General features: G+C 37.9%; 11 protein-coding genes across 11 annotated transcripts; 9 read left to right on the top strand and 2 right to left on the bottom strand.

Moving 5' to 3' along the window:
* Nucleotides 1–866: 866 nt before the first annotated feature.
* On the top strand, nt 867–1999 carry RHIMIDRAFT_235043 (ornithine carbamoyltransferase; the record flags this gene model as incomplete). The annotated part of the gene is made up of 3 exons (XM_023608286.1): nt 867–1098; nt 1153–1286; nt 1340–1999. The coding sequence occupies 3 exons, from the start codon at nt 867–869 to the stop codon at nt 1997–1999; spliced, it is 1026 nt and encodes a 341-aa protein (XP_023469411.1).
* Nucleotides 2000–2096: 97 nt separating this feature from the next.
* On the bottom strand, nt 2097–4183 carry RHIMIDRAFT_248825 (uncharacterized protein; the record flags this gene model as incomplete). The annotated part of the gene is made up of 6 exons (XM_023610564.1): nt 2097–2837; nt 2891–2976; nt 3030–3089; nt 3143–3436; nt 3489–3876; nt 3929–4183. 6 exons carry the CDS (start codon nt 4181–4183, stop codon nt 2097–2099), a joined length of 1824 nt encoding a protein of 607 aa, XP_023469410.1.
* Nucleotides 4184–6616: 2433 nt separating this feature from the next.
* On the top strand, nt 6617–7472 carry RHIMIDRAFT_92112 (uncharacterized protein). Its single transcript, XM_023615874.1, has 3 exons — nt 6617–7011; nt 7061–7357; nt 7442–7472. Exons 1-2 carry the CDS (start codon nt 6765–6767, stop codon nt 7333–7335), a joined length of 522 nt encoding a protein of 173 aa, XP_023469409.1. The 5' UTR covers nt 6617–6764; the 3' UTR covers nt 7336–7357; nt 7442–7472.
* A 685-nt stretch (nt 7473–8157) lies between these two features.
* RHIMIDRAFT_248824 (uncharacterized protein) lies at nt 8158–11633 on the top strand (the record flags this gene model as incomplete). The annotated part of the gene is made up of 8 exons (XM_023610563.1): nt 8158–8163; nt 8218–8436; nt 8495–8668; nt 8719–10890; nt 10943–11063; nt 11103–11174; nt 11224–11408; nt 11457–11633. The coding sequence occupies 8 exons, from the start codon at nt 8158–8160 to the stop codon at nt 11631–11633; spliced, it is 3126 nt and encodes a 1041-aa protein (XP_023469408.1).
* Nucleotides 11634–11684: 51 nt separating this feature from the next.
* On the top strand, nt 11685–12854 carry RHIMIDRAFT_92080 (ribosomal protein L14b/L23e). Its single transcript, XM_023615873.1, has 2 exons — nt 11685–11975; nt 12318–12854. The coding sequence occupies exons 1-2, from the start codon at nt 11966–11968 to the stop codon at nt 12719–12721; spliced, it is 414 nt and encodes a 137-aa protein (XP_023469407.1). The 5' UTR covers nt 11685–11965; the 3' UTR covers nt 12722–12854.
* RHIMIDRAFT_235039 (uncharacterized protein) lies at nt 12854–14192 on the top strand (the record flags this gene model as incomplete). Its single annotated transcript, XM_023608285.1, has 7 exons — nt 12854–12894; nt 12941–13076; nt 13129–13246; nt 13303–13404; nt 13464–13812; nt 13859–14015; nt 14070–14192. The coding sequence occupies 7 exons, from the start codon at nt 12854–12856 to the stop codon at nt 14190–14192; spliced, it is 1026 nt and encodes a 341-aa protein (XP_023469406.1).
* RHIMIDRAFT_273269 (putative rab-2,4,14) lies at nt 14016–15529 on the bottom strand. The gene is made up of 9 exons (XM_023612378.1): nt 15274–15529; nt 15190–15211; nt 15123–15133; nt 15008–15069; nt 14877–14946; nt 14747–14813; nt 14636–14689; nt 14335–14573; nt 14016–14284 (listed from the first exon to the last, which is right to left on the bottom strand). The coding sequence occupies exons 1-9, from the start codon at nt 15298–15300 to the stop codon at nt 14216–14218; spliced, it is 621 nt and encodes a 206-aa protein (XP_023469405.1). The 5' UTR covers nt 15301–15529; the 3' UTR covers nt 14016–14215.
* Nucleotides 15530–16114: 585 nt separating this feature from the next.
* On the top strand, nt 16115–16633 carry RHIMIDRAFT_273268 (POZ domain-containing protein). Its single transcript, XM_023612377.1, has one exon. The coding sequence runs from the start codon at nt 16122–16124 to the stop codon at nt 16485–16487; it is 366 nt and encodes a 121-aa protein (XP_023469404.1). The 5' UTR covers nt 16115–16121; the 3' UTR covers nt 16488–16633.
* A 218-nt stretch (nt 16634–16851) lies between these two features.
* On the top strand, nt 16852–17829 carry RHIMIDRAFT_273267 (uncharacterized protein). The gene has a single exon (XM_023612376.1). The coding sequence runs from the start codon at nt 16865–16867 to the stop codon at nt 17732–17734; it is 870 nt and encodes a 289-aa protein (XP_023469403.1). The 5' UTR covers nt 16852–16864; the 3' UTR covers nt 17735–17829.
* Nucleotides 17830–18364: 535 nt separating this feature from the next.
* Nucleotides 18365–18967, top strand: RHIMIDRAFT_311639 (uncharacterized protein; the record flags this gene model as incomplete). Its single annotated transcript, XM_023614744.1, has 1 exon — nt 18365–18967. The coding sequence occupies one exon, from the start codon at nt 18365–18367 to the stop codon at nt 18965–18967; it is 603 nt and encodes a 200-aa protein (XP_023469402.1).
* A 1985-nt stretch (nt 18968–20952) lies between these two features.
* Nucleotides 20953–21717, top strand: RHIMIDRAFT_311638 (uncharacterized protein; the record flags this gene model as incomplete). The annotated part of the gene is made up of 1 exon (XM_023614743.1): nt 20953–21717. The coding sequence occupies one exon, from the start codon at nt 20953–20955 to the stop codon at nt 21715–21717; it is 765 nt and encodes a 254-aa protein (XP_023469401.1).
* Between the last annotated feature and the right edge of the window lie 1592 nt (nt 21718–23309).

Below are 23309 nucleotides of genomic sequence, written 5' to 3'. Positions count from 1 at the left end.
CTTACATTCTGTCCTCACTATTCCCTCGAGCTTACATAACTTACTCTGGACTTTATCCATTTGACAACTAAAATCCCTCATGCATACGTACTTTTCTCGATTAATCAAAAGTCGAGAGCATCCGATTAACACATACATGTTTAAATGAGAATCAGATGGCATCAATGTTCTATATTCAAAAACTAAACGTGAAACTTGTTGTCAAGAATTAAAGGCGAGACCTAGTAAAATCCCTAGTCTGTTTATCTCGTGTGCAACAACAACATTGACGGACCCCCAGCTTTAGGATTTACAAAGTATGACAATTGAACGAATATTAAAATGACTTTTTAATGAACTGATGCTCATTCTTCAATATAATCTGATATACTTGATTCATTGAAGCTCTCAGAAAGATATCAGTAATGCAATACAAGTTTAATTTTTAGACTGATATATATCACCAACGAAATTCAATATGCTTATCTCAAACTAGATTAAGAAGAGAGAGAGAGAGAGAGAGAGAGGACGATAAGAGCCAAAGTCAAATTGCAAAAGATGAAGGATAGGTTATAAACGTCATTAAACAAACTTGCTATCTTTATCAAAGGAGGGAGGGGTTTCATATATTGAGTATCTCTCTAGGAATCAACTAAAAAGTAACCATAACAATTTCACACACGCTAGTCTGTGACTCAACATGAATATTTACACTATGAGTCAGAGTTTCTCTAGCTAAAATTACGGGGTAAGGCTACACAAAAAAACCCAAATTCGGCATATTATATAGATGCAGAACCTCTTATCTTTTTGAAAGTCCGAATATACACGATAAGATATAAAGAGATCAAGTTTTTCATTTCTTTCATTATCATTCACTTTTTATCATGACTGCATTCTCTTTAAAGCCTCAAAAGCCTAATCATTTTATCACCACTGCCGACTATACTGCAGACCAGTTACTCGATCTCGTGTACCGAGCAATTCAATTCAAGGTTCAAGCAAAGACTTGCCCAAAGAACGCCGAGCGCCCTCTTGCTGGCAAGACAGTAGCCCTCATCTTCTCCAAGCGATCCACTCGTACTCGTGTTGCTACAGAAACCGCTGTGAATTATCTTGGTAAGTCTCAAATTGGGAAACATAGTCAATGATCATTAACCTGTTTATTTCAAGGTGGTAATCCCATGTTTTTGGGCTCACAAGATATTCAATTGGGTGTCAATGAATCCTTGTTTGATACAGCTCGTGTCGTTAGTTCCATGGTCGATGGCATCATGGCTCGTGTAGGCGATCATTCAGAAATTGAGGTAAGAGAGAACTTGGGTATATTTGCATTTTGTGCTAACTTTCGATTATCCAGACACTTGCTAAAGAATCATCTGTGCCTGTAATTAATGCTTTATCTGATAAATATCACCCAACACAAATTTTGGCTGATTTGATGACCTTGCATGAATACTACTACCACAAGAAGAACGGTGTGACTGACTCATACTCTGCACATTTACAACATCCCAAGGAAACACTGCCCGGTTTAAAGGTTGCTTGGATTGGTGATGCGAATAACATGCTTCAAGAATTCCTTGTCTCGTTTCCCAAGTGTGGTATCAGTCTCGCTGCTGCCTGTCCCGCTGGTTACGTATGCGATCAAGACGTACTTGACATTGCCAAGGCAGATGCCGCTAAGACAGGAGCCAGTCTTTTGTTCACTACTGATCCTAAAGAAGCTGTCAAGGACTGCGATGTGATTATTACCGATACGTGGATCAGTATGGGTCAAGAAGCAGAAAAGATCAAGCGATTACAAGATTTCAAGGGATTCCAAGTGACACATGAATTGGCAGCTGAAGGCGGTGCCAAACCAGATTGGATCTTTATGCATTGCTTGCCTCGTAAAACTGAAGAAGTGAATGATGAGGTCTTTTACTCTGATCGATCTGTTGTATTTGCTGAAGCTGAAAATCGAAAGTGGACCATTCTTTCTGTTATTGACTCATTGATGGTTCGTGGCAGTATTTAAAGGGAATTGTCCCTATTGTATATTTATTTTAAATCCTTGAATAAAATGCACATAGATATATATATCTTAAGTAAAATCTTTATTAGTATATTATTATTTAATTAGGCTTAGAAAGAAGATGTGCCTTGAAGTATTCAAGTGCAGAAACAATGTCATTTTCATTATATACAGTCTTGGATTGTGCCACATAAAGATCAGGACGTACAATCATAAGCACACAAGGCGATGGTCCATCAAAGTACTTGGGGAAAAGAGGTAGCAACCCAACACGGCTAGTAACTGAGTAAGGAGAGTCCATGCGTTCCTCAGAATAAAATGAGGTCTGTGCGTCTTGCTCTTCTTGGGGAAGGACAAAAAGTGGGTATTGGTTAAAATGAGTATGCCATGACGATTCGACAATGATTCGCTTAACAGGATAAGGACGAGCGTGAATCCAGAATTTCTCCAAGAGATCAAGTCTTGGTTTAGCTTGCGAAGGGCATGTGGCGACCAAGATGGCGGTATATTGAGTCGTTCCGATCAGTATTTCGTGCAAGTTCAAACGGCGTATCAAACTTGTTCGTTTCTCGAGTGTACGTTGGCGAAGTCCCTCCGAATCTGGTAAGAAGTGACCAGCCTTGATCAGTCCCTTATCAGAGGTGCCCAAGAGTTTCGAACCACCATCAACGGTTACAAATAGTTGCATCACGTTCTTGAACGCGTATTCTCGAACTTGAGGGATCATCATCATGGTAGACATGGCTGTTTCACGAATATTTCTGGCCAAGAATCCCTCAGTAATACCTGCCTGTGTGGCTCTGCTTGTAACCTTGATTGTTGAAGCTGCATGTGGTTCTCTCTACAATAATAAAAATAAGTATCTGAATGACTGCTTTCGCTTGTTCCAATTACTTCAATGTGGTAAGAGTCCAGCAAGGTTTCAGGATCAGCAGCTTGGCCATTTAGCACAAGGGACAGCTTCCATGCAAGATTATCAGCTGGAGAGAGCATATGTTACTCAAGCCCTTTTTCTTTTAAAATAGAAGCTTACCATCTTGTAAACCCAAGTTCATGCCTTGACCACCCGCAGGAGAGTGACAGTGAGCAGCATCTATGTGAATTTTACGTTTAGTTGTTATCAGGATTGTCATATCTATAACAAACCTCCAATTAAGAATGCTCTTTTGATTCTGTACTTGTTGGTAATTCTCTCGTTAATCCTAAAGTAAGATGACCAGATCAAATCACTGAGTGTGAATTTGAGGGGAGCAGTGACTCTATCAACAAAGGCTTGGATCTCCTCCAGCTTGGGCGGTTCCTCCTTTTGTAATCCATGGGTAGGTCTAGTGGTCTCTTCTTCGCTTCGGTTATAGGCTTCGACATTGCCAAAGATACGAAACACATGGCTGTCGTCTTTTCCTTCTCTACGAGAATAAATGCGTATCATGCCCATGACGTCTATAGATCAACATGAGTACTCTTATCATCACCTACATGAGTGAACACCTACGCGATTCAAACATAAATGTATTCATCCTATCCATCATGTTTTCAATATTCTCACCATGAATAGACAGATCGGCCAAGAAAAACTTGGTTGTAACCGCGATGCCTTCATAAGTGAACTCTGGGTTTCCCTTTCTGACTCTTGAATGACTACCGTCTGCTCCGACAATAAAGCGTGACTCGATCTTATGCTCTTGACCTGTTGTCTTGTCTAGTACGACTGAGACGACCTTTTCATCATCTTGCGTATAGGATACGAATTCAGTTGACCAGTGAACTGTACAATCTGTCTCATCCTTGATATGTCTGGTCAAGATTTCCTCGGTTTTACTCTGCATGACAATAGTCATATGTGGGAAAGGTGTATCACCTAAAGCATCAACATGTCCAAACTAGGCAGGATGTCAACACATTATGATCTTCACACTTTTTTATAAAACTTACCACAGTGCCTTTACGATACATTCGAATACCGCTCGAGACGAATCCTTCAGCAAGGAACTCACCAGCCAAACCCTTGGATTCCAGAATTTCCATTGTACGAGACGTGAGAAGAATGGCTCGACTTTGATCTGTTGGTCCAGGCTTTGGATCAAGGCAGTAGACAGAGTGACCTTGACGTGCCAAGAGGTAAGTAATAAAAAGTCCAGTAGGACCTGCTCCACTGACTAAAACATCAACTTTTTTTATATCTGACATTTGTTTGTTGAATCAATGAAAAAGAAACAAAATACAAAAAATGCATATTTATAGTTGAAGTAATCGGGATCGAATTATCCGTGAATTAAAAAGAAACGAGTTTTTCCGATCGTCAATCACACAGCCACCCTGGGAGCCGGGGGAATGAAAGAGCTTTGCAGAAATATCATGCTACCTTTGAATATATCATTGTAATAGCCAGAGTTGGCCATTGTATTATAAATAAAGCTATTTTGGCTTTATTAAAGAACAAAAGTCTATGAGTTTGACTCTGATTCGACTTTGAGATAATATCTAAGGCATGTACTGCAGTAATAAGATGTCATAAATAAAGGTTTCACCAAGAGCAAGTCATGAAGCTTCTTTAGTTCAGTCGATCTCTTAATATCAAAAGAGAGAGAGACGTGGGGCAATGTCTATTAACTGAAGGAAGACTCAGAAGATGACGATCTCATTATACAAAAGCTTTATCAGCTGTAGATCAAGATGAACAACTATCGGGGTCACTACATGTTATGAGTCAAAGGTATCATGAGTGTAGTGCCGAAGATTTTCTCAAAGTTTATGTGGTTTGTGATGGAGGCATTACGCAAACAGCGTATTAGGACAATGATGAATAAGAACGTAAGCAGATCCGGATTCACCTTCAGAAGCTTAGACTCATCACAACGAAAAGAAGAGCAAATTGGACTAGTTCCAAAAACAGAGATAGACAATATACAGTATCGTTTCAAACATCTGATGACTATAGCAAAGAAAAAGGTCTTGCAAGTGGATTGTAAACCTTATTAAGAAGATTACGACGATGGCTTCCCAGTAATAGAGGATGATGCGCTATATTTGCGTTATGTACAGAGAGACTAGGCAAAAAGTTTGAGATTGAGATATAGCAGACGATACAATGGCAGAACTAGCTTGGACAAACCTAAAGGAAGTTTAGATCAATGTTTCAATGTGTAGTCGTCCGTTTACTTTTCCGCATGCTTCATGAAAGACGATGATGAACGTATCAAAGGACTGTATGTATGGAAGAGCAGGCTTATCCGTATCTAGAGTGTCTAGGAACGATTGAGCTCAAGAGAATGCAGGGACCAGTCATAAAAGAACAGAAGTAACAAATATTACCAATACCATTAGTAAAACCAGAGGGGTCAACATTGATAATCATTTAGATGTGAGCGATAAAGCTAGCCAATGTTTGGGGAGTTTTGTTGTATAGCGATGGACTGTTTATACGAGCAGCTCTTGATAGGCACTGAAGCGGTAGCTGAAATGTAGAAGGCACCTCCGTATTTTTCGCTGCTCGAATTGGATCATAGGAAGAGATAGCTGGACCTGCTATTTGTTCTTTTTTTGACTTCTGGACTTGCGAATGGCACTTCGTGGTGCTTTTTTTTATCTTGACGATTTTGAGGCATACTTGAATGTATTTGACCAACTTAAGGAAAACTAACTTTTGACAAAAGTATTTAGCATAGATGATATTTGAAATGCAGATCAGGAACAAGACTGAATTGAGAGTTTCAGGTTCATCAATGAAAAAGGAGGAAAACACCTAATGTATTGAATAGTACAACTAATAGATGCAGGAAAGAGTGCTTTTAAGGGCTTGAAGATTGATCTACAGTAGAAAAACTTATGAGCCGATGGAACAGTAAATATAGAGAGAATAGGAACAAACGGATAATCTAAGAGCAGTAGGTATAATGATTCTGATATGCTACAGTTTATAAACTAAATTAGTGGATTATGGCTGCGATGCGATCTAAGGGCTTCATTATATATTGAGCTGTGGCAAGAACAAGACACATTTGCTCTTCTTTATCCTTTGATGTAATGAATAATAACGAACAAACATTATTAACGCACAGAAAATACATTGAACAAAGCTCTTCCAATTTTACTATTATACATTTTTATGATTATTTTAATTTCATTTCGCGTGTCATATTTCTACGTTTATATCAAAGAAGATTATACACCCCTAGACATCATAGAATCAATATTATTTAGTATACAAGCCAAAGTTATCTTAAATATTAATATAGCACACTGATTCATGGCATATGTAGTCTGCAGTAGTTGATGAAGCGTCATATGATATATTCCATAAGATGTAATTGGCTGATAACATTTATTCTTGCATATAAAGACTCAATCTCCCCTTTTTCACATAAATCTCTTTCTTTTCCTTGTTCATAAATGATCAAAAAGAGCCCTATTCTATCTTGTCGTACTCTTATGCTTTAGAGATAAAATGTTTATTCGCCAACATAACATTGTGAAGTCATGGAGAAAGCTCCTTCAAAAGTTCATTGACTAATTTGAAGAATAAAGCCAAGAAAGACCGCCACCTGAATAAATTGATCAAACGTTTGAAAAAAGGGACTTTGAGGTTTGAAAACTATAATTTTACTAGAAGCATACATTTTAATTGTTAATGTAGGGGTTGCATCGTGAAGTTTGCTTCGGTGATCTTGCAAAATGTCTTTGCTGCCAATGCCAAGCTGGCAATTGACTGGTAAATATTCTTTTAATTGTGACAAAAAACATTATTGATGTGCTCTTTGAATAGAGGGATATGTTGTCTTTTGCAACAAAGGGAGGGAACCCAACAACACTCAAGGCTGGTAGGCCTGATACTATTATCATTTGCTGCTGCGAAGTTGAAGTGAGCTGTGGTGAGGCGAAACCTCCTAGAAAAGGCATGGCCCTTATAGATAAGGGTAGAGCAAGAATTGCCGAGTTGTGCATGCGACAGCTTCACGCTCGGCTGAAGCACGCTACATCTACTAGTGAGCAGAGTACATTTGGGGTTCTGATTGCTCGTAAGCAGAGTCATCTTTAACATGGGAAGTGTACTAATCAAGAGGATAGGCATATCGCTGGGGCTAACAAAGCTTCAGTTCAACAACAGCAACTACCTCTATTTTGTCTTGAAATCAATAAAGATACCCAGAAGAAAAGAATGGTACAGAGACGTTGAAGTTTGTCTCGGAGCATGCTTTAGCTTCAAGATAAGTGCTACTGTATGTATAATTTCTTTCAACTCATTGCTGTCAAATGGCTACAAGCCCTTATTGAGCAATCGCTTGGAGAGACGAATGATGGCAGCCAGTTATCCATACATGATCAATGCTCTAGGCTGTTGAAGCCAACAGCCAGATTCCTGAAGTAAAGCTATATTATAAATTTCTTAATTATGTAAAAAAAAACGTATTTTATGATTAAGGCTCTAATGTATCCCATCGCTAGCAGAAGAAACAGTTTCTTTAATGATAGAAGCAAGCTGAGTAATAAGGTTTTTTTTATCAGGAGCCTAAGGAGCCTCTATTGATTCACCCTATGCTTAAATTAACTGTAAAGGAGTGGATAGACTTAGCTTTCGGTTGCTGTACTATTAAGTACAGCCGGTACTCTTCTGTGAAACAGCTCGAGGGATTCAAGAGTCCAACCATGCAATCAAAAAATATACCACCCTGTGACATAAACTTTAAACACTGTTTTCATTTCTCAATCAACCCTTACCACTCTTTTGCACCTATAGAGTCTAATAAATAGTTAGATCTCCCTTATGAAGCATAAAACGACGTACTTAAGCTTAATTTAACACAAGCTCTTCATTTACTACCCTTCATCTTACGTAATAATGTTCTTCCTGTCGGCATTTTAAAGATCTCCGATCAGCAAAACTGAAGTCTCTCTTGGCCAACGGTTTCGAACGCGTGTTTGGCATTCAAGCGTAACAGTGGACTGACTGATCAACAGTCACCTAGTCACTCACACTTTCTTTCTCTCGCTCACTGTATTGCTTTCACCTTTACAGTTTGAGTAACCTTTTTTTTTTTTTATATTGCGAATCAAAGAAAACAGCCTCAGTTCCTTCGTTTTCTTTTTCTTTTCTCTTTCTTTTTTTATTCTTGTTCTTACTTTAACTAATCTGTTAGTAAAATAATAATAACAATAATAAACTAATGAAGGTAAACATGCAAGTTTGAGTGATATACTTTTTTTTATTAAGACTCTTTTAAAAGTTTGGCAAACAAATCCAAAGCCAACAATTTACAGAATGGAGTCCCTATTATTTGGATTACAAAGGATTAAAGAAATTCATCAGCTCACTACTTAACGCCCCTGCTGACAGTCTAAAAGCTTTAGGATTGCCTCCTATTGACGATGAAGAAGACCGTTCAAAACTACTTCAGTCACAAAAGGCAGCTTTCTTTTTTAAACTTGAACGTGAACTCGAAAAGGTACTTTTAAACAGAACAGCTAATGTCAAAAAAAAAAAAAAAACTCATGTCAACCCAGATCAATTCGTTTTATCTTCAAAAAGAAAATGAGTTAAAAGTGCGACTAAGGACGCTTATTGATAAAAAGAAAGTACTTCAATCCGATACCCGCCGACTAAAGCACGCTTCGACCTTATTTAAAGCTATTCAGGAAGCTTTTATTCAGTTTGAACAAGAGTTGACCAAGATTCAAGTAAGATGAAAAATCTGTGTGAGGATTTTTGCTTATACATATTTTTACAGAAATATGTCGAATTAAACAATGAAGGCTTTAGAAAGATCTTGAAGAAATGGGATAAACGGTCAAAGTCATCTACAAAAGAGCTCTATCTTTCACGTCAGATCGATATTCAACCATGCTTTAACACACAAGTCCTATGTGAGTTATCCGACATGGCATCTGCAAACCGTATTGAGCTATCCAATATTCAGGAAGGCATTCCGATTAGCCCAGCATCATGGGGTCCACACGAGATGAACAACACCAACGGTACGACAGGAACTAATCTTGGTGGGGGAACAGGCGCAGTAGATGAGATGGATGATGTCGAACTTGAGCTTGTGAAGTCCGTATCCGCAGGACAGGCTTCTGTCGTCCGAGAGATCCTAGACCGTATCACTCAAAATCCAGCACCAGAAGACCGGGGCAGAATAACACGTGTGTTCTGGCACGCCTGCTCAGAAGCGTCCAAGGAGATTGTCGATATGCTTATTAATACACAATTGGTCGATTTCGATTACGTAGATGATATCATCGAGCGATCTTGTTTACATGTCGTTGCCATGAACGGTCGCTTGGATCTATTGGAGACCTGTATTGAACACAGCGCCAATGTAGAAGCAACAGATGCCTACGGAAGAACAGCACTGCATTATGCTACCATGAATGGATTTGCCGAGTGTGTCAAGTACTTGATTAGCAAAAATACCGATATTGAGCGTAGAGATCATGATGGATTCACTCCACTTATCTATGCCATCATGAACGGACATACGACCTGTGTAGAGATCCTGATACAAGCCAACGCCAATATTGAGCCCAGACATCCAGGAGACCATATCCCTCTATCACTCGCCTGTCACTTTGGACATACCGACATTGCCCTGATGCTCTATAACCAAGGAGCAAAAAACCTGCCTAATGCCGAATCGCTTTACCCCTTACACCTTGCCGCTCGCCAGGGACATGCTGAACTCTGCCGCGTACTCTCACAAAACTCACAGGATATTGACACGCCCGACAAGTATAACTCGTGGACGCCTCTCTTCTGGGCTGCCAATGATGGACACGTCGAGTGTGTACGTATCTTGATCCATGCCGGTTGTAAGGTGAATGCCAAAGATGAAAATGGAAAGACAGCGCTTTACTATGCCGCGTGGGAAGGTCATATGGACTGCGTTCAACTCTTGATCGATGCCGGTTGTGAAACAGAAACTCTCCAGGACGCATTATCGAATGCCAACACGGCGTCTCCAGAAGCAGGTGAGGCTGATGGAGAACTGGACGTTATTCCTTCTTTATCCTTGCCACCACCCATCATCCCCTTCCGTATTTATGGTCACAGTTATTTGGATAAGAAATATCAGGTTCAGATCAGTTTCCGCCAACCACCCATCCGCCTTTATGACAACTCACAAGTTTCTTCTCTGCGTATCATCATATCGTCTAAACCCGATACAGGCATGATTCCTCACAGCGTGATCCTGCCATTGGTGGATGATCGGGACGTGTCTAATTTCCAAGTGGACAAACTTGATGATTTCTTGTTAGAGTTTGATGTACTTGCAACATTTGGTTCCAAGGTACTCGGGCGTGGCGTTGCCTTGCCTCATTCGTTTTCGCGTGCTGATTTCAAGATCTCCGAGGGCCATTGTACCATCCCACTGCTTGATGGACATTTGAAAGTCATTGGCGAGCTTTCATATGATTACTCGGTGATCAACCCTTTCAGAGGTGTTCAACTAGAGATTGGTGGTAGAATCGAAACCTATTGGAAATCGACAAATACTGTGCTACCTTCAGAGCCTACTGCCGCCACCATAACCGCGGCTCCTGCATCAACCTCATCAAACACCAATGATGCTACTACTACTGCTGCTGCGACTACCAATACTACTGCCAATGTGCCATCGTTCATTACCGCCTCTTCATTATCAGGAGACTATGTGCTAGTCATTGTACAGCTAACAAAAGATCTGGTGCCTGTCGTCTATGCCAACTGGATGGTTCCCTTTGAAGGGCTTGATCTGGCAGTTTCTGACTTGACTTTTAACCAGCTTAGTCACATAGGTGAGCAACTGCTAAAGGACTATCAACCCTCTAATAGCGATATCTGCCCTGTTACTGGAAACAGTCTGATCATTCAAAAGCTTGGCGATTATCGACAGTTTTTGTCATTAGATCAAGTATTGCAGGTAAAAACAAGAACGTAAAGTGCTCAATACCTTTACTTATACTTTTTCATAGAAACTTCCACTCAGTATGGGAGTTCATCTTGAACTAAAATACCCTTCACCAAGCGATCAGACACTCTACTCATTTCCCAACATTTGCGGACGAAACACATTTGTTGATACAATTCTTCAATGTATTTATAGTCACGTACGCTCACTTCCCCTTAATACAGCAAGCCGAAGCCTGTTCTTTTCATCCTATAATCCTGCCATTTGCATGGTAGTCAACTGGAAACAACCCAACTGTAAGTTCATTCAACACTCATGTACTGTGTCTCACTAGTATATATATAGATGCTGTATTCTTTGGTACATATTGCGGGCTCAATGTGCACCGTGGCATGAAACGTAAACATGTAGAAGACGATGCGGGTATAAAGCATGATTCAAGTGATATTCGCTGTTCATCGCTGAAGGAAGCTGTTAAGTTTGCAAAACAAAATAATCTCTTGGGTGTCATCTGTAATGCACAAACACTAGTAAGTTGTCTCTTTCTTTAGTGTTTACTTGTTTAACATAGATCATAGGTACAAGTACCTTCTCTAATAAAGACGGTCAAAGAAAGTGGATTGATTGTCGTCACAGCAGGAGAAGTTAATTCTGATGTTCAATATCGCCAAATACAGGAAAGATATGGTGTAGACGCCATGATAATTGATCAAGTGGTTCATTTTAATAACTCAATGGCTGGTGCCGGATTTTAAGAATAAAATTGTATAATCTTGTGTACAGTCAACCAAATCAATTTTTAGCTTTAATAAGTGATCTGCAAATACCTAAGAGTCCAAAATTGCCAAAAGTAATCACTGTAAAAAATTAGTCCGGCACGGAATAATTTTGCTTTGGCATTTCATTACAAACTTGCCTAATATAGTAAGTAAATTGAAATTCAGCTGCTGGAGGAAGGGGGGACAGGTATGAAGAGCGAGAGTGGGGGGAGGTTTACCTGTGTGGTGCAAGTGGCAAGTGATGTACAAAGTGGAAAGTGGCCCCATCTTTGGATTATTCTCTCTCTCTTTCCTTATTCCTGTAGAAAATGCCTAAGGGTATGTATCACATCTTTATGAATATTTGGGTGATGGGGAGAGATTGGGGAAAAGGGACGGATGAATGGATACATATATTGAAATGGATGGATGAACAACAATGATGGATACACATACTGGATGATACAGAATACAACACATCCATATCAACATATCGTATCAGCAACTAGACTAGGCAGAGAAAAGCATCCATAGAGGATACCTATATCATACAGCAATAGACAACATCAACTTGATCATTAAACACATTTGAAGATGGGAGGGGGGAGAGAATGAATTAAAAGAAGAGAGAGATGGAGACACATTGTTCATCTGAATTCAGTCATTAACACAATCACATAGTTAGCGTTTCCGGAACCAAGTACCGTATGACTCTCGGTTTACCCGTTGGTGCTGTCATGAACTGTGCCGATAACTCTGGTGCCAAGAACTTGTATGTCATTGCTGTTCGTAACATCAAGGGTCACTTGAACAGACTCCCCGCCGCCGGTTGTGGTGACATGGTTGTTGCTACCGTCAAGAAGGGTAAGCCCGAATTGAGAAAGAAGGTTTTGGCTGCTGTTGTTGTTCGTCAACGCAAGGCCTGGCGCCGTAGAGATGGTGTCTTCCTTTACTTTGAAGATAACGCTGGTGTCATTGTTAACCCCAAGGGTGAAATGAAGGGTTCCGCTATCACTGGTCCCGTTGCCAAGGAATGTGCTGATTTGTGGCCTCGTATTGCTTCTGCTGCTGGTACTGTCGTCTAAATGAAAATTAATAAAAAGAAAAAGAGAAAACGATGTGCACACCTATAAAAATACGCGCAGGAAAAAAAAAAAGACTAAAAATTTACAGTTTTTCTATTGTTTCTCTTTTTTTTTTCTCTTTTTTATAAATCCATGCAAGAAACAGCATCTAATCGACTTGATGAATTACAAAAGTATTGTTTGTTAATGCATATGAACGCTTTTATAAACATAATGTAGACATATAGAACGGGCCATTTCAAGCCTTCAGTTATTAAAATACCAATCCGAATTTCAGCAAAAAGTCAAATCTATTGATCAAGATGACCAACTACAACATCCAAAAGCATTACATGCAAAATTACAAAGTATTAAAGTAATTAATTGTGACATCAGCCTGCCCTAGTTTGATTAAAGTATGTCATTAGGATAACTTTAAAATTTTACAACGAAATTATGTCAACATCAAAACAAAAGAACGATTCTTACAAGCTTTATTTGATGAACCAAAAGTAAAAGTAACAGCCGAAGACGTTAAAGAGATTGGTAAATAACATACAAAAGAGTATAATAGAAGGCTTATACTTTTTATGTATTTTCAGAGGATAAAAAGAATGAACTAGAAAAGACTGTAGAAGAGCATAATTTTGAAATCGAACAACTGGAAGAAGACGTATATAGGGTTGCAAATACAATTGATCGATGTAAGTATTCGACTGCGATATTATCATTCTCTTATATGCATATATTTATATATAAATAGCAAGGAAGGAGTTATTGGGTCGTGTTGAGGATATGAGCAAAATATTAGCAGATACACTTAATATGGAGAAAGAAGTTGAGAGAATACAGGAACTTGCATCGAATAAAAATACACTTACGATTGAGGAAGCAAATAGCATAATAGCAACACAAACAAATGAATTAACTGCACTAGCGAGGGAAACTCAAGAGAAAAAAGAGGCTATTGAGGAGCAACAGTGTGTAGTAGAAGACCTGGAAGAAGAGGTCCAAAGGCTAGAAAAGGAAGCTGAACTTGCCCAAGCAGAAGCCAATAAACTACTAAAGCTGAATGCGGAAAAGAACCCTGTTATCGAAAAGGAGTACAGAGTGTATGTACCTTTATAAAGACAATATTCGGCTGCTGACTGTTTATAGTTTCAAACGAGCAATAGACACGTGCGTCCAAGTGTCTGGTATTGATAAGGTTGAGTATATATCTGATACAGCAGTTAGTATCACTTTTGCAAAACCTATAGAAGCTACCCTTCATATCTCAGTTGATCTGAATGAGGATAAGATAACAGGTGCTTATGTAAGCCTTCCCCTCTTGATAAGTTTATGCCTGAATACTTATGTCATCTCTTAGCTTTCAGGGACACAAATACCTATCAAAGACCTAATCAAACATGTTTCAAAAGTGACAATTACAGAGGGAATTCAGAGAATGACAATAGAGACATTTGCTAGGCTAAGAAGTAAAGTAAAGTAAATTAAATAAATCCTCTCCATTTATTAACAGCATCCTCCTTGCGTTTCCTCTGCGAGTGCACTTTGTGTATGACCCAATCGAATACCTGAGGTCTATTGCATGGTTATGAATAAGGTACAAATTTGAATGAGAATTAGCTTACTTCATTTGGAGAGAACACGCCGGATTTTATTTTATCATATACATCCTCTGCTGTCTTTGCAAACACTTCTTCTACATTTTCGGCTGATTTTGCAGAAGTCTCGATAAAAAGTGGTATGCCATTGTCTTTAGCAAATCTCTCTCCTTCTTCTCTCGTGACCTGCCTAGCACGATTCTCTAGATCACACTTGTTTCCCACCAAAACGATAGTCGTGTGAGGATTAGCATGCTTTCGAACATCTGCTCAAAGAAGCAATAGACACACTGTGAGCAAACAAGAAGCATAAAGTAATCTAACTTACCCGCTAACCAAGATGATACATGTTCAAATGTCTCTCGACGTGAAATATCATATACTGATAAATATGCTCTTAGTTTTAAATGTCAAATACAGTTGAGTGTGTGATCTTTACCTATTAATGCACCAGCTGCTCCTCTGTAATAACTTTGGGTGATGCTTCTAAAGCTTTCTTGACCCGCCTACGAGATGAACAGATCAGAAAGGTTTGTAAAATGGATGGTCACTTTCTTTCTCTTTCTTACTGTATCCCAAATCTGTAGTTTGATCTGCTTTCCATCAGACACTGTGATAAATCGAGAACCGAACTCAACACTGTAATATGGACAAAAAAAAGTGAATAATAGTGTCCTAATACTTTATGCATTGTTGTTACCCAATAGTCAACTCACGACCAGCATAAAATCTTTTGTCAGTGAATTGAAGTAATAAGCAAGACTAGACCCGCTTTAAGTCAGTATGAATAAACAGTTTGCTAATCTTGACTTTACCTTTCCAACCCCTATTGTAAAATACATGTAAACACAAAGTTTTTAATGATATCTTTAACAAAGTTACCTGAATCTCCGACAATGATATACTTTTGTTTAAGAGTGCAGTTAGTAATAGAACTTTGTTTTCTAGTTTGTCTTTTTGTCCTACTTTTATAATGTAATTGTATGTCGACATTAAGGAAAGGGGAAATAGTATAAAAATTGGAAAGAAAAAGACAAAGGAGGATACAACTAATATAGAAAAAAATAATGTTCAGTTGAGTAGCCAATCAAAATAAGAGATCATGTGAGTGAATAGAAAAGAGGGCTAAACCAGGCAGGATGATCACGTTAAACAATGATGAATATAAACAAAAAGAGAGGGGTTTACTTTGTAAGCAAATAAATAAATAGTATTTCATTATCATGGTTATTTCTCTTCTTAAGGATAAACTGGATTACTGCTCTTTTTGCAGCTATGACGTGTTATGCACGCATGATTTTTTCTTTATAAAGAATAATCTACCACGGATTGCTATTTCTGCTGGTAGACCAAAAAATACAAAGGAACAAAGGTATACTTAACAACAATATTCCATTACAGTTATTTATTGTGAGTGTATCAGGAATATAGATTTGGTAACTTGTGTCAAGAGAACACTGTAACTCTCGACTGCATTGTAGATCTTTAAGCTTTTGATCAGCTTTTGAAGCGATACAAAAGTAACATATTATAGCAGGTATGGGTATGCTCAAATCATTAGTTCTTATTGGCACCATGGCACATCATACTGTTAAGGCTATATATGCACTACGAGCTTTTAAAGCCATCCCTAAATGTATGCGCTCCCAAAAGAAAGGCGGAGGGAAAGGGAGAAGGCATCAAAAGTCTGTAGTGACTGATACTCTATTGAAAAGCCAATTTATCTATTCGACTAGTCTTTTAAAAAGCTGGATATTTCCTCAAGTTTGGTTCTCTCTTTTCTTTTCTTTTTTTTTTTTCCTGCCAACAGATAAATGCCCTCTTTAAACCACCCAAACTCTTTAATTAAACTGAATGTCGGAGGAGAATTCTTTTACACTTATTACAGCACACTATATGGATCTCGTTATTTTAGACAACTGCTAAATAACATGAGACGTGTTCGAGAAATGACTATTTATAAAAACATCATATTTTTAGATAGAAGTAAAGATACTTTCAGATATATCATACAATTCCTCAGAAATGGACACTTGAATGTTGATCGTAAAGACGGAGACTTTTTCCAAGACTTGATTGAAGAAGCTGACTTTTACGGAATAAAAGATTTACGCATCTATGCTCAATGTAAGCTTGAAGAAATTGAAGAGGAGGAGGAAGACGAAGACGAAGGCTATTAGTTTTAAACATAATCATAAAGAGGTACTTATGAATAAAAAGGTCAGCCATCATTCATTTTTATCACATCGTTTTTATGATAAAAAAAAGTCTGCTTCAATAAAATGATATTTATCTTGTGATATATTCCATTCAGCATAAACCTGCATAAATGTTCTATTATTCCAAATACGAGAAACGATCTGTTGAAAAAAAGAGATTGAACATACGTTTAGTAAACTAAACATACTGAAGAGGTTTAAAAATGACATGATTACTGTAGCTCCCGCGATAACCTGGAGTAGACAGGATTGATTTATTAATCCTAAATATTATTTTATTTATAATTAATAAGGGTAGGTTAGAGAATTGATACATTTTCTTATTGTAACTTTCAAGAATGGGAAATAATGAAAGCACAGTTATTGAAGAGAGTACACAAATGTACAGTTCAGATAGACATAGTCAGCACATCCAGGAAGTTTACGACGAACTAGAACAAGAAGAAGATAGAAGTCCTCGTATCAGCCCCATGGTGGATCTAAACTTAAGGGGTATCATGTATTCGATTGCACAAAGCCCAGATAGAAGTAGTCAAACCAGTCTGGATATTCACGACGAAGTTTGTGAACATCAAGAACCAGAGGAAGAGAAAAAAACTCATGTCAGCCCTATCATCAATTTAAACGTGGGAGGCATCATTTACTCGATTAAGCAAAGCAAGCTCAACACTATTCCATTCTTTGATGGCATGTTTCCTGTCACAGACCACATTGAATTGTCATTTGACAGAGAAGAAGTGTTTGTTGATCGCGATGGAAATCTTTTTGAATACATATATCAATATTTGGAGAATGAAGCATATCTGGTTTTGCCTTCTGATACGTTTACGCTTGACCGGCTACTCATAGAAGTAAAATATTACAAATTGAGTGAAATGGAAAAAATAGTCAAAAGAAAACTCCATTCAGCCAAGTTCAATCATTTGGAAAAACAAAGAACGTACACAGTGCTTTCCATGCCTGAATTTAATAAGCTGTCATCCGTCAACCTAGAATGTGATGAAGAGCAAGAAGCCCAGACTATTTGTAAAAGCTATGAAGTAATTACAACAATCTCCACTCAGGAGCCGTATTGGGTGTGCCCAAGAGAAATATCAAAGCATTCTTCTCCTGTTGAGTGTGGAAAACATTGTAAGAGTGCATTTCACCCTGAGCAGCATGGATGGTACTTTAAGAATATCGATAGGATTATCGTTGCTACGAGATAATAAAGGGTTTTTTGTGTGTATCCTTTTTTTGAATAATAAAAAAGATGTATGTCGACAGATTTCTATTATCTCTTTAAAATGAAGAAAAAAAGAGTCCATTATTAGGCATTGTCATTTTATATGCAAACAGGAGTATTTACAGTCAATGAAAATTGGGTATGACGCGCCATGTTGGAATAATATGCTTTGTTGCCAATCTATTGTGTTGTTCATTTCAGAGTAATCTCATAAAGCACTAGTATGACAACTGGTGACGCTGTCATGCTTAATATGCTCAACTTGTATAAGGAAAGACTTCTACAAATCGACACTCATGCTAGCAGCAAGCGAAATCAATCAGTGATTAATGTGATATTACGCTGAAGGATGCCATTTACTCTCATCTAATAAGGAAAATAAAGCCTAGACACGCACTAAGGATGCTCTACTATTACAATATGCTTTAATTTTTTGACATCTTTAAAGTATTATAGTTATATATCTGCAATAATAACTTTTCAATATATCTTAGAAAACGCCTGCATAATGCATAAACTAACGCATAAACCATTCTCATCTCATATAAAAGCTGTTCATGTTTGGCTATTTTTTTACCCTTTTTTTTCTTTTTCTTACCAGTTTGAAGTAATTATGTGCGTATCTCAAGTTAAAAAAGCAACTATTATAAGAATCAATGTTGGTGGCAGATCATTTGTAACATACGATGATACTCTGAAAAGGTCTTTATTCTTCAAGTATCTTCTTGAAAATGTGATGCAAAACAGCGGAAAGACCGTAAACGGTGAGTACTTTGTGGATCGAAGCGGGGAGCTCTTTGCACACGTGTTAGACTATTTGGTACATGGCACACTCCATTGGAAGCAACTTGACAGAAGGATTCTAGCACAACTGTGGCATGAAGCAGACTTTTATCAAATCAAGGGAATGAAGAACGCAATAGAAGAGGAAATTGCAAGCCTTGGTCATAATGTAGACAACCTCTCTCTTGTGCCATTCGACAAGATTAAGCATACGATCAACTGCCATGACAAAGATGAGAGCCATATTAAAAATGTATCCAGCAAGTATGATCTGATTACAGTCATAGACTGTGCAGAAAAAGTATGGGAGTGCGCAGCTAATGTCACTGATCACGATTCTCCTTGTACCTGCGTGGTTAGCAATATGGAAACAAGAAACGGTCGCTGGATAACTGTAGGCAAGCCTTATGCGCTGGTCTCAACCAGGGAATAACTACTTTATTATGGCATGATTTTTTTGTGATTATTGCTCCCAGAAAGAAAATATGCAATCAACTAATATCATATTTAGCTTCTTTTTTTTCAATTAAATATTTTTTTGCTAATAAGCTAAAATAATAACAGTAATAAATGATTTATCCATTAAGAATGTTACGTGAATAAAGACATGTAGTAATGCATTCCTTTTTAAAAGAAAGAATGTGGAGGATAAAACCTTGGATACTTTTAGTTGGTTTTTTGCGGCTATTGGCTTTAATAGGCTCTGTAACTGCAACTCAGGTACACTCAGGCTAGATCGGACCATTAAGAACTAATGATGCAGCTTACCATTAAAAAAAGCGATACCACAACGTACGAGCTTTGAATAAGATTAGCGGCGAAATGAAAACACAGGAGGACACGCATACTGGAAATCAAGTTTACTGGAGTCAAGAGTTATACATAGTAATAAATTCAGGGCTTGGTAACAGTCAACTTCCTGAATATGCAAACATATGAGGAAAGATTCGCTGGAATTGGAGAAGAAGTAGAATATCACATTCCAAAACGTGTTTATTAGAGAGACAGTATCACTGCAGCGATCGCACAGTAGATCAGAAGACACCTAAGGACAAGAAAGCGTAATGTGAAGAGCAAGGTCATATTCTTACAAATAGCAGCCATAGATAAAATGGAGGCGAGTTGGAAAGTTATACCGCCCAATTTATTGCAGTCAATAATCTTCTGAGACAGAATAAAGAGCTTTAAAGCAAACAGATAGATAGTAATGAAAGACATATTATGAATATTGTGAATATTTTGCATAAAATTAATGCATAAAGGAGCTTCAAATGAAAAAATTTCATGATAAGTAGTTGTGATAGATAGTTATGATAAGCAATAATGGTGATATTATAGTGGAAATATAAATATCCAGTAATCAAGTGCATCTAGTCCTTCTCTTTCCAGGAACTTCACATTAATTCGATTTGACACGTCAGAATCTGAAAGTCGGCAAGCAAAACTAGTTAAACTTAACGCTGGAGGTGACCTCTGTCTGACGTATGAGGTTACTTTAAAGAAAGTGCTGTTCTTCAAGAATTTGCTCGAGACAGAAATACAGAACAATGAAAAAACAGATAGTGGTGAAATATTTGTAGACAGATCCGGAAAGTTATTTGAACATATATTGAGATACCTGCGAAATGAAACAGTAAGATGGAATAAGCTCGATGTGGAGCTCTTGGAAAATTTGTCTGAAGAAGTTGAATTTTACCAAGTCGAAGAGATGAAAAGTTGAAAAGGAGGTAAAGCAAAGAAAAGGATCTCTTTTTTATACCTATTGATAAGCATACACAAAAACCCAATAGCTGGGCTTACACTAAAACTGGCGTTATCCCTATCAAAAGCTTCCCCGAGAAATACAAGTTTAGAGCTATTGTTGAATGCATTACTTCAGAGCAACAATGTATCAGAAATATCCCCGACCATATAGGGTCCTGTGAATGCCTTGATTTTAACAGAAGACCGGGTAGTCTTACATCTAAACCTGCAAAATATTTTTTGTTTCGCAAAAGAAATAATCTTAATCTTTTACCTAATATAGCTTTTGCTAAAGTCACTGTCACAACTAGTCGTACTCTTTACAATTTTACTGTGATTAACTAAAATTGATTTGAACACTTGTAGTCTACGCTTCAAGTTGACCATAAACGCCGTAAAGAATATACTATACAAGGCACTACTTTTTCTACACACGTAAATCGGCCATTGTAGTTCGTTCATGTACGTAAAATATAAAATATTCATTACACATACCTCTTGAATATAATAGCCATACTTTCAGTTATCACCATAAAATCATCTTTTATATAGAGTAACAATTTATGCATAAAAAAGCTCATAAAATAACTCATAGTCTAATTAATCGACATCAAACACTGTTATATAAGCACTTTCTTTATCCTTTTCTCTTCATTCATAATTCCTTTTTCTATCATGAGTAATTTGGGATTTCTAAAATTTTGCACAACACCAAACTACTCCAAGCATCCTTTTCTTAAAAGTGTAGATTCAAAGGTTCCTTTTTCAGGCCCTGAGTCTCAGCAAAACTGGGGAAACACTCTGAAAGACTCGATAGTGCCAAGCATTGTTGTTCAGTTAGATATTGGTGGTTACAGGTATACTACGCTTTACCACACTTTGATGGTCTCTAGGTATTTTGAAAAGATTCTCAGAAGGATTCTCAAAAGACCTGAAATATGGGCAAATGCAGATTGGCTACTGGTGAATCGAGACGGTGAATTGTTTGGGTATATTCTGGAGTATCTCAGAACGGCCGATGCAAGCTCGTTGCCTTCCGATTCAAATATACTTACGCGTCTTAAAGAAGAAGTCCACTTTTACAAGATACCTTTCATGGACAGCATCATTGATGAAAAGATACACATACTAAACAGTCCACAAGAAGAAGCAAAAGAAAGAATATATAAAATACTTTATGCAGAAGAGTACGATCGCATGAAAAGGACCAAAGGATTCAAGAACAATGATGGCCAACTCGTAAGTGACATTCTTTTGGAATTTGAAGAGATTGCAACATTAAGCATACAAGAGCCTTACTGGGTGTGCCCAAGGGGTATCCGTATGCACACAGCACCTACAAAATGTAGTAGGACGTGTAAACGGGAGTTTGAGCCAGACTATCATGGATGGCATTTCATACAGGTTAAAAAGACTGTTTTGGCAACACGTGATGAATAAAAGAATGACAGAATGAAAGATTGATCTTGTAGCGCTTTTAATACATAAAGGAAAATTGCTTGCGTATAATAAAGATGTTTTTTTTTTTTTTTGATAGAATTCACCTGCAACACCAAATATACTAAATAATACAATAATATCCTTATGGACTCAATGTGAAGTTCCATGTACTATGCAAGGTAACGTGAAAAAAAGGAGCTTGACGGTACTCCAGTGAAATGGTAAAAGCAATACCTTGACCCAAGTTGCTGACCCTTGCGGAGAATACAGTGCTGTGTAGCGGAGAATATACATTGCTGTATGCATCATGTTACTTCTCCTGTGAGCTTATTTCTATCCCTCTCTCCCCCTTATCATTCGATTGTTCATGACTCAAATACAGCCCCTGGAACTCGAGTATTTTATACATGACTGAAACAGTGCATTCTATGATAGCTTTTTTAAAGGGGCAGCACATGTCATTTTAGCGGCATATATGCGGTTGTATATCAGTAAGCATACGCAGTTGGAGATATTAAATGACTGGAAAATGTGAAGTTTGCCTTATGTAATTCTCAAATAATGCCAGCGAGCTGAGTGAGTGCAATACCTCGTTGATTGTACACTATACACTTCACTCTGTGCACATTTAAATTGAGTATGTTTCTCATTAATACATCGATATAATGATTCTTTAATATAAAGTGATAAATCTCATGTCTCACGAGGCTTTAGTGGTTTTTTTTTAATGTGCTTGAATACACAAGCACATTTTCAAAGTCCGAGTCGAACAACGAGGAGCTGTCAAAAAAACAATAAAGCGGAAATTTATTGCGATTATGTAAAGATAAAATGCTTATGTAATGAAATGGATGATGCGCGTACAGAAATATAGTTGTATAGAAAAAAGAAGGGAATGTGTGTATATATGTGTGTGTGCATATTAGTTTCTTAGCCTGAAGAAGCAGTGTAAGTTATAATAATAGTACAAAGAATTATTTAGGATTCGTAGCAATAGCGGGCACATTAGCTTCATTGTTGCTCATCTTCCACATCCACCAAGGACCACCATATTCTTCATCTCCCCATCTTCCGCATAGTCCTACTGGCCAAACAAAGCGACCAGAGTATTCCCAGGTTTCACCTGATTCTGTATAGTTCTTTTCCCAAGTGATTTGACCATCTTCAGAGTCATCAATAAGACCAGAAACAGAAAAGGCGCCCGAGTTATCAATACCAGTGCCTTCAAATCGAGTAAGTGGACAAGTACGGAGGTGAGCAGAAGGAAATAGGCCGGTTCTAGCAGGTTCCTTTGGCGTGACACTTGTGTCACCTTGAACAGGGTCAGTCTCGAGTGGCACAATTCTGAGACTGATACGCATTGGTCCATCAAACCAGTCTTCCATACTATTTACATTCTCGTCCGTGTCCTGAAAGGTATAATAGCCGATCCAGTCACCTTCGATTTGATGAGCATCACTGACATAGTATTGAGATGAAGCAAATCCAGTGTCAGCGTAAATATTGGGAATAGTGTGTTGTTGAAGAGAAGAGAAGAATAGGTTTCGTTCATAGCGGCGAAGGAATTCAACATCAAATAGCTCAGACTGTAG

This window comes from Rhizopus microsporus (genome assembly GCF_002708625.1).
Source record: "Rhizopus microsporus ATCC 52813 unplaced genomic scaffold scaffold_3, whole genome shotgun sequence".
In the NCBI taxonomy this organism is placed as follows: Eukaryota; Fungi; Mucoromycota; class Mucoromycetes; order Mucorales; family Rhizopodaceae; genus Rhizopus; species Rhizopus microsporus.
Note: the sequence above shows the minus strand (reverse complement) of the source record. Positions and strands in the feature narration are given on the sequence as shown.